At 35.0% G+C, this 11,062-nt stretch overlaps 1 protein-coding gene across 1 annotated transcript in view; it reads right to left on the bottom strand.

Moving 5' to 3' along the window:
* Window positions 1–11,062, bottom strand: part of LOC107453616 (SCY1-like protein 2) — a 466,439-nt gene that overhangs the window by 62,650 nt on the left and 392,727 nt on the right. Inside the window, exon 9 of the mRNA XM_071180877.1 lies at window positions 9,708–9,830. Coding sequence (XP_071036978.1) covers window positions 9,708–9,830 — 123 coding nt within the window. The remainder of the gene's footprint in view (window positions 1–9,707; window positions 9,831–11,062) is intronic.

The following is an 11,062-nucleotide window of genomic DNA, read 5'->3' as shown; positions in this document are numbered from 1 at the left end:
CCACAGAAGCAATGGCGGACAACATCCAACAGCACATTGAAATCAGCCAAGATTTTGATTTTGACATTAAACATAGCTTCTTCATTAAACATAGCACTCTTCATTTAGCTCAGCTATAATGTGTTTTTTCTTGGACAAAGTCATTATTTGTTCTCTAAAACACTGGTCGACAATAACAAAATCAATACAAATTCAAAATAAATATTTGTTTACGTTATTAAGGCATGCGCAATGAGAAATAATGTCTGCGTTGGACCAACTGCTCACGCTGAGCTAACAAAAAAGTATTTTTTTTGGCGTCAGCTCTACGTCAACTTTCCGCTGACGCCCAGATAAGGCGCTTGTCCTAAGAAACCAGACCTTTAGTTCTAAAAATAAAATGTTTGATTTTTTTGACTGCAAGATAATTTTTTATTTCTTCAATTAAATGTAGAAATCTATTAAGTACTTTGTCTTTACTGAGCCAGTGTACTTCAGTATTTATTTGCATAGCATAAAATTTGCAAAGCATTTAATGGGAAAATGGAAAACTGAAATATTTTATTGTTGGGCACAAGCAGCGGGCGCACCTAGACCGATCGACGGGCGCCTTGGTGCCCGCGGGCATAAGGTTGGGGACCCCTGCAGCTTTATTGTTTATATGTGACTTTGCACTTGTTTGCGTTCGTGTGTGTCAATTGATTAAATTAGGCGATATGTAATATAAATTCGACGATTGGATAAATTCGATGACATATTATATAAATATAGAATAATTATTATATCAGGTATTATATTATTATAATGTTAATAATTAGATCAAATTATTAGATACACTGTAGTTTTTAAATATTTAGATGCTTTGCACGAGTTTATATGCAATACTTACATATTTAAGCATACATGCAATGAGTTTTTATTCAGGAGATTTTTTTATATACTTCCTATTTGTATTTATTTTTAACGTATTGCATTACAATGTTAACCAATTAATACACGAACGTAAACAAGTACAAACCGGTTTCAGCCGCATAAAAACATTAAAGTCGTATATTATCACTTGATAACTAAGATTTTACATGAAATCTTAAAGTGCGTCTGATATATCGCACTGAAAATAATGCACGTAATAAGTTATTTTCACCAGAGCGCGAATCTAAAATCTGGAACTAAATAAAATATCTATTCTAGGCCGATTCATTGTCCTTTAAGTCATGAAAAAGACACGTAAACAAGTAATTCGACTCCAAAAAGTTATATTCTTCGTATGTTTGAGGCTATGTAAAAATAGTATCATTTTGCTAGTATGTCGTTGCAAATAATGCGAGTGCTTTCATATATGTTTCTTTGAAATTCGAGAAATTTACCAACAAAGCAAAGTATTTCGCAAAATGTTATTTATTTTGTATGCGTGTTTGTTGCCCGAATATCCTTTTTATGAATAAATGGTAGCTATCATAGTTCAAAAGGACTTTCGGAAGTATCATCATGAGTTTGAGATGATGGAAGTATCAACATGAGGTTGTTGGAATGATCATCATGAGGTTGAAAATGCAACATCTCAGTAATGAATCTTCAACGCGACACTGGAATTTTGAAAGTGATTTAAAAAGGCATAATAATGTTCAGTAGAAGTTTTTATTTTTGTATTCCTGTGTATTTTATTTATTTGCTGAATGGATTTGCTGTTTTATTCTTTGTTACGACATGACAGCATCGAATGGGAAGTGCATGGATGTCAGCCTTTTATAGGGGGTCGAAAAGTATGATATAATTCACTATTTTCTACCTTGCGCAATTAATTTGCAAGACTAATCGCAAATTATATGCATTGAATGACAAATTGCAATTGAATAACAAATTATAATGTACGATTATTACATTTAATTAGTATGATTATAAATCATTAGTATTAGATCAGGGAAATTTATTGCAATAAGTAGGTTCATATTTAATTCTGCTTTCCTTAATAATAAAGGTGTAAGTTTTGTTTTCTAAAATAAATACTTTCAGCATCTTCCTAAGTGAAGAGCGAAAAATCAGTGCCTGACGATAAGTAAAAATCACATAGTCGCCTAAGTAAATATCCGAAATATGGTCTAGTTAGTGCTACTATCCGGTATACATTTGCCCGGTATGCCCTACACTGATGTTTCTTTAAGGTCAAGTGCAACTGCCCGGTATGCATTCAACCGGTACTCCGAACACTGATGTTTCTTCTAATCTATCCTCGGCAGATATTAAAATATCGAATGAATATAATAATATAAACGATTAAATTAATATCCAATCGAATATAACAAATATTTCGGACATTCACCAAAGCGACTATGTGATTGTTGACATTCACATGTGAAAGTCTTGATTTCGGTCATTCATATATATATACTTTACATATATATATATACATATATCATATATATATACATAACATATATATACTTTATAAACTAATATACTTTATGAATTATATATTTCTCATACTTTAATATAAAAAATGCTTTGAAATATATTTTTATAATTTTGTTTTGTTTACTTCTTGTATTAAAATTATCTTCGAGCAAGCAGCTCATTTTTTTTCGAACTATAAAGATAGAAACTATAAAGATAGGAAGTTAGAAATTGACTTTGAATCTATTTCTTGAAATGTAAATGGACTATTCTGAAATGTCGATATCTTTATCTTAGATTAAACAAATGAGTGCAAAAAAAAATCTTAATTTTTATTATGAATACAACAAATTTACCTGAAGACAAATACTGTTTCTTCGATTCAGAAATGAAACCGATATATTTTAGTCGATTTTAAAGAATTTTTGATGTAAAGTTAAACAAAACTCAATGAAAAAGGAATTATACTTAACCTTAAATTATTTATTTCAAAAGGATATCAGTTTTGAAAATGAGTTATGCATATTAACTTTAAATATCGGAAGTCAATTAATAAGAAACTATTCAAAAGTAATAAATTTCAGTAACTGGAAAATATTATCCATCCTAATTCGAAAACTTCCCTTCGCTAATTACGAAACTACATCATTAGGATGGTTTAAAATGCGTATTCAAACAATAAAAAAAGGGACAAAACTACACTTTATTTCGAAATTTCCTTTCATGGAATTCATTAACAATGCCCCAAAAATCAAAATAGTTAAATGCCAAAAGCAAGCAAATGAAGAGTGCTTTCAATTATTTTGATGGGAATTGAAACCTTAATTTTTTTTTTTTTTTTGAAGCGCCAACGGCGATGTATTTTCGGGAACGAATGCAGAAGTTTTTGGAGTACGTTTTCATTAATTAGTTTACTCAATGATTCTCAAACCCCGAAATTGATTCCGATTCATTTAAAATGCGCTGAATTAAATAAAGAAGGTGTTTTTTAATTTGTTGTTTCTTTTTCATCTCTTTCTTATAACTTCATTATTCTGTTCACTTTATTTGGTTCAACAAGCACTTTGTGGTTCGGGATTATTCCAACAATTTATGAATAGAAATTACCCAGAAAGCATTGTAACCTTACGGCAACCTTGTGGTCGGAATTTTCTTTTGATTGTCTCGAAAATGTTTGTACTAAAAACCTTTTTTCAATAAAGCAAAAAATATTGCAGTTTCAAACCTTTCATCCTAAAAGGATTAAAAATTATTTTTTAAAGCTTTTTTTAAAAAGCATTTTCATTTAAGTAAAATGGCCACTTAAGGTCTGGTTTCTTAGGACAAGCGCCTTATCTGGGCGTCAGCGGAAAGTTGATGTAGAGCTGACGCCAAAAAAAATACTTTTTTGTTAGCTCAGCGTGAGCAGTCCGTCCAACGCAGACATTATCTCTCATTGCGCATGCGTTAATAACGTAAACAAATATTTATTTTGAATTTGTATTGATTTTGTTTTTGTCGACCAGTGTTTTAGAGAACAAATAATGACTTTGTCCAAGAAAAAACACATTATAGCTGAGCTAAATGAAGGGTGCTATGATTAATGAAGAAGCTATGTTTAATGTCAAAATCAAAATCTTGGCTGATTTCAATGTGCTGTTGGATGTTGTCCGCCATTGCTTCTGTGGTTAACATCACGCTGTAATCCAACTGCAGTTGAGTTGGACGGCAATTGTAGTTCAAGATGAGCGGTCGATGACGTATACTTTCAAACTCACAAATGGACCAATCAGAGGTTAGCGCTGATTTCCAGCTGACGGCGTCCTGTCCTAAGAAACCAGGCCTTTAGGTCCATAATGTATCGTATAATGTACCAAATTGTATCGTCCATTAAAATTTCATAACAAGGAGGATACAAGACGTTTCGAAAAGGAACCTTATAATGATCTAGACATAAGATTATTTTCACCTTGAGACTAGCTTTGTTCAAGGATTTTTTTCACTCTTGAAAACCCTAAGTCAACCCTTATTTAAGGTTTTTATATAGAAGGTTGTTTTTCTAAGGTTTTGGATGAGGGTATTGTGTGTAGAATAGAGCAGATGGTAACAGATCTCGCTTTAAGGTTAGAAGGTTTACACGTAAACCGCGTAACAAACCTTTTCAGATTTACATATAAAGGTTTTTGCTGGGTGAAAATAAACCTTATTTTACCTACTGGGTACATATTTATCATCAAATAATCATTTTTCTATTATTAATAATCATTTTTCTATTTTCGATTAGCAAAACTTTCACATCAATTTTCCAGCTTCCGCAATTAAAATCTCCAAGTTTCGGAAAGGCAAAAACTGTTCCATCAGTAGACTCAGCCATATAGAAAATTCAACACTTAATTCTACTTTTCACTCGTTATTAGTCCAAACATTCCATGTTTAAGACCAAAGGTCTGCGGATTCGAATCCCAACTTTCTTAGGTTAGCAGAGCATGCACAGTAGTTAGAGAATGTGTTAACTCACATGAAGAAACTTGTAAATTAAAGCATTTCTTTATTACATACAGTACCATCTCGATACAGCGAACAACTGAAAATAATTAATTAGAATACTGCTTATCGAAATATGGTACGTCATCACCGGAAACAACAACATAGTGAAGTGACATCTGCTTTCAACAATGCATGTCTTATGTACGAATTCTATAATGATATGCACGAATGACGTCAGATACGTTATCAGAAAAGAAAATATCTGTTGCCAACACACGACCGAAACTTAATTATGTTAATTTAATGTGTTCAGAGGAGTAACAAGCCACTCCAACAGAATCAATTCAATTTTTATAACATAATGAATTTATATTTTTCTTTTGCCAAAAATATGCACAATTGGGTATAATATAAAAAAGACACAACTACTTCCACTTAGTAGGAATAACATTTACCATGACGCAATGCTAAATTCTATGCCACTATCCACATAAATGCCACTATCCACATAAATGCCACTATCCACATAAATCAATTATTAATCAAAAGTCGAATATCAATTACTTTTCTTTATAATGCAATAAAATCTGACGAGCAGCTATTTAAACGATCAAACACTTCGTTTGTTTATTTGTGGCTTGAAGTTAGGCTCGCAGAAAATGCCGTTCATGGGTTAAATTTAGTAGGAATAACACAACCTGTGACGTAGGCTATAGTATACCCAATTGGGTACTTGCATTTCGAGAGAAAGAAGAGCAAACATACCCACACACGTGATCTATGACGTCAGAGCCAGCTGATCATCAATAAATAAAATGGCGCGTCTAAGTTAAGCTACGTTTTTCCATATAAGTTAGAATGTTAATTAACGTGATATTAACTAAATACAGCACCGTATTTGAATTTGTTGAAATATAATTCTTTCTTAGATTTATTATTTGTCGATGCATTTTATTGCAACACGTAATATATTTTTGTTTTGTGTACCTGGCAACTTCGATGCATAATTAGTTTGTTTATGTTCCAATACGAATAGATTGTATGCACTTCTAGTCATTGTTTTCAAGAAGAGGTAAACTGTTCACAAAATCGAAATGGGTTTAATGAGTGAACAAAAAACTTGATAATAACTGGTAAATAACTGTAAAATATGGGTAGTTTGAAGGTGTCAAGAAAATTAATTTCCTTTAACTATATAATTGGGTACTTGCACTTCGAGAAGAAGATCACAGATAATACCCACACATTTGACATATGACGTCAGCTGATCGTTAATGAGCAAAATGGTGTGTTGAAGTTGAGTTAAGTTTTTCCACATAAGTTAGAATGTTAATGAACGTGAAGTTAATTAAATACAGCACCATATTTGAATTTGTTTAATTACAATTCTTTCTTAGATTTATTATTTGTTTATGTAATTTAATGTAACACGCGTAACGTATGTATGTAATTTAATGTAACATTTTGTTTTGTGTAATTGGCAACTTCAATGCATTCAGTTTGTTTATGTTTTACATGACTTCGCGCCTGTCTTTGAGTAAGAAATAAATGGTACAAGAATTGAAATCATTGTGAATGAATTTTTGTGAAGGATTATTGTAGACTTAAGAGAATTGATACATGACGGGGTAAGTTAACTCGAAATCGAATGGAAAGAACAGTTGCTAACATAAACAAAGCCACGTTTGAACAATCAATCTGGCACGAAATACCCACATTATGTCACTTGCGTGTATCGCATTGCAAGACAATGTACACTCTTCAAAAGTGAAATTGCAACGCCAAGAAATAATGCACGCAGCGTCATGCAAATTTCAGGAGCGATAGTAGTGAGATGGATATGCAAATGATTAAATTTGCGCACGCATCTGATCACGTGGTACGCATATTCGGGCTATAAAGGCCAGAAACTTTCCCTTCTCTTAAACGGCATCTGAGGTTTTGCGTAGCATTTGCGACTTTCGAAAAAGCGTAGAAAATGCCTCTGAGACGTCGGCGAGCTCAATACCATCAGTTAACGACCAGGGAACATGACCGTATTATAGAACTCCATGAACTTGGTTTGTCGCTGCGCGCAATAGCAACTCGTGTTGGGCAGAACGTGAGTACCATCCAACGTTGTGTCACACGATGGATTCAGGAAGGTCTACGTGCACGCCGAAAGAGGAAGTGGTGCGCACAGGTGCACGTCAGAACGCAAAGACCGGCGTATTTGCCAGTTGACTATTCGAGACCCTTTCTCCACGGCACGTGCCATCCGAAGCCGGTTGCCTTCAGGAGCAGGTGGATCTGTGTCCACCCAAACCATACGCAACAGATTGCATGAAGTACAGTTACGTGCACGGGTACCAGCAACAGGGGTACCGTTGACTGCTTTACACAGGGCTAGACGCCTGGCGTGGTGTCATCGTCATCGTACCTGGACCATCCAATGGCATCGGGTATTGTTCACGGATGAATCTCGTTTCTGTCTGTGGAGAAATGACGGCCGTCGACGAGTATGGCGGTGACCCGGAGAACGCTACGAACCAGCCGATTACGCCGAGCGTCACAACGGTCCTACACCGGGCATCATGGTTTGGGGTGGCATTATGTTTGATCGCAGAACGCCCCTGGTACACATTCACGGCAGTTTGACAGCGGACCGCTACGTCACACAAGTTGTGTATCCCGTTGTTCTGCCCTTGTTGCAGGGCGCACCCAACACAGTATTCCAGCAAGACAATGTCAGGCCGCATGTCGCACGGCGAACTCTTAACAGCCTGACTGGATTTGACATCCTTCCCTGGCCGGCAGCCTCTCCAGATCTGAATCCCATAGAACACCTATGGGATCTCATTGGACGTGGCATGAACAGAGGACCAATGGCGCAAACCATCGATGATCTGCGCACAGCAGTGGATGTGACTTGGTAAAGGTTACCTCAGGCAACCATCAATGGAGTCATTGATAGCATGCCTCGCCGGAGTGAGGCCTGTATAGCTGCCCGAGGTGGCCACATTAGATATTGAATAAATTGCTTTATAATGATTTTATTAGTCTGTTTTTTTAATCATTTGCATATCCATCTCACTACTATCGCTCCTGAAATTTGCATGACGCTACGTGCATTATTTCTTGGTGTTGCAATTTCACTTTTGATGAGTGTATATATGAAAAATACCCTAAATTATTAGTTCGATTTGCAAAAAATAATAACAATCAATAAAAAATTAAATAAAAAAACAAATAAATGCATAAATTCTTGAGATTTTTCACCTGAAACGCTATTTTTATTGTAATGCAGAGAAAAAAAAGTGAAATAATAGATATCTAACTGGATATAAGGTTTTTTGTCTTATTTCTTGCAAACGAAGTATTACTGAGGTTAAACTCTAAATTAATAGTTAACAATTTAATATAGGCTCCTTTTTAAAATATTCTGTGGGGATTGTAGATATCGACCATATCAACTTTCATCTACAAAAAGGTACCCCAACCTAGAATCGAGTTAACATGTCTTATATACTAGTGAATTAGAATTGTGTTTTTGTAGTGGTAGATACACTACAGTACTCTCCCACCAGAATTTTATCTGTGACAGAATTCGATGAATAGGATACCACTAGTTGATTCGATGCTGTTTTGTGAGAAGCCGGGAAGGCTGTATTAAGATCACCGTACTTTTGAGTGCTGATCATTAAAGCTGTATCAAGTTCACGATCGTGGTCACTCCTGTGTTGTCTTTATCAGTCGAGTGTATACGTTGTATCAGATCGAGGCTGAGAAGCAAGAGCGTGAGGACAATGTCGAAGTCACAAGTAGCAAGTCAACTGCTAATGTCGACCAATCCCTCGAAGTAGGCGAGTTCAGATCGAAGCGGGCGTTAATGCCAAGAGAGACGTCATATCACGTCCGGGTCACCAATGTGGGGATTGTAGATATGTGTGAACTTTCATCTATGAAAAGGTACCTCAACATAGAATCGAGTTAACGCGTCTTATATACTAGTAAATTGCAATTGTATTTTTTCAGTGGTAGAAACCCTACAATTAACTACATAGAATGCACTTATACTGGAAAAGGTTTCATATAAGAACATAACATAACATAAGAACCTTCGCTTTATTCTGATAAAATTATCTAATAAACTATTAATGGGGCAAAACTGCTCTTAATAGTCCCCCCCTTCTATTTTTACATCCATGCAAGTGGAATAGTTTTACAGGTAATAGAACAGAAGCCTAACTTTAAACGTCAGTTTTCCTGTAAACTAAATTAATACTGAGGTGAAATCATTTTCAAATAAATCGACACTATCCTATATTGTACTAATACTTAACAAGTTTCTCTGCAAGGAAAGAACTGTTGAATAACGATTTTATAGGGTTGAATTGATTTGAAATAAATAGATAACCCAAATTGTACTCCTCTTTCAAAATGTTTCTCTGCACAAAAAGAATTAATGCAATAGAACTACGGTTTTACAGGGCATAAAATAGGAACCCAATCTTTAACTTCATTATATTTTCTTTTTAACTCAGGGTAAATCTATTTTTAAATAAATAGCTGTAACCTAATAAGATCATTTACTTAAATAATGGTATTTTTTGAAAAATGAAAGTATCCCCAGAAATCGAGGTCAGCGGCAGAGGTGTAGTGGCTTTCTTTTGGGCATGGATTTGGATTTTCATCACGTGGCTTCCAAACTTGCTACAACATATTTCCTTCTGACAAATTATTTTATAATATTTCTCAACTTTTTATTCTCACTCTGTTTCGACCACCTCTTAGAATTTTTCCTTTTTATGTAAATTTCATTCAAAAGTGTTAGTATAAATTTGACTTACAGTTGGTGTCTCGTTAAATGAGACATTGAATGAGAAACTCACCTGTATTTGTGGTGTTGAGGAGTCGAATGCACTGTATAGCATGGGTAAAACTTCAGATCTAAGATCACTTTTAGGAGTTTTTTGCATTATTATATCCATATTCTCCAACAGCGTCACTGTCGCCTGTATGCAATAAAAAATATAATCAACTCAAGAAATATACATAGAGCCAAACAAATGTATCCAAGTTAATTAATACAGTGGGGAGAGTAGACAGATATATATGTCACGGCCAAAGTCCGAAGTCCGGCCACTTCGCGAATTGGCCATACCTCTCGGACAAAGCGCGAAATAATTGAAACGATCAATTATTTCGCACTTTGGCCGGCCATTTCGCGAAGTGGCCACGATGTTCCGGCCAAAACGCGATGTGCTCATTCAAGAATGCCCGGGCAAATATATACCGGGCAGTGGCACTTAACTAGACCTAGTATATATTTCGAACATTTACCAAAGGTCAAGTCATAGTAGGTCTAATTAAGTGCCACTGCCCGGTATACATTTGCCCGGTATATCCTACACTGATGTTTTTTTAAAGTCAAGTGTCACTGCCCGGTATATATTTGCCCGCTTTGCGCTGCACTGATGTTTTTTTATAGTCAAATGCCCCTGCCCGGTATACATTTGCCCGGTATACCCTACACTGATGTTTCTTCAAGGTTCAGTGCCACTGCCCGATATGCATTTGCCCGGTATTTATCTTCTAATCTATCGTCAGTACGTATTAAAATATAGAATAAATGTAATCTATCGTCAGTAAGTATTAAAATATTGAACAATTGTAATTATATAATCGAATAAATGTAATTATATCTGGCCAATTCCCGAAATCAAGAAAAGATCGGACATTGGCCAGCCAATTTACAGCGTTCTTGGTCAATTCGCGATCTGGTCGGCCAATTCGCGAAGTGGCCGAATTCGGGCTTTGGCCGTAACATATAAATATAAATAATGTCTTTGCCGAGTGAAAGGATTAAAAACAGGTCTTAGGCAGGGAAGGAGGGTACAAAATTTATTTATTAATTATTTGACAGAGAACGTTTATCCAAGTATGGTCACGAAAAGTTGTGCTCCTCATCATAAGTTAGGGAAAATCTTGCAAAGTAAATCCGTTAAATTTTTCGTTTTAGGGAAACCTTAGTAATTGTAACTGGTCAATTAAATAGGTCGTGCGATTCCCACAAAGAGCAAAGGGGAAAACGTCTTGCTTTTAACTATTGCATACTTGAGCTAAAAATAGATAAAAGGACAGGATGCGAATTTAGTATAAAGTGTGAGAAAGTGTTTCGATTAGAATAATAAAATAAAATAAAAGGATTTTCAGAAAAGGATATATATATATATAGATGAGTGTA

This window comes from Parasteatoda tepidariorum, chromosome 5 (assembly GCF_043381705.1).
Source record: "Parasteatoda tepidariorum isolate YZ-2023 chromosome 5, CAS_Ptep_4.0, whole genome shotgun sequence".
NCBI classification, from domain to species: domain Eukaryota; kingdom Metazoa; phylum Arthropoda; class Arachnida; order Araneae; family Theridiidae; genus Parasteatoda; species Parasteatoda tepidariorum.
Note: the sequence above shows the minus strand (reverse complement) of the source record. Positions and strands in the feature narration are given on the sequence as shown.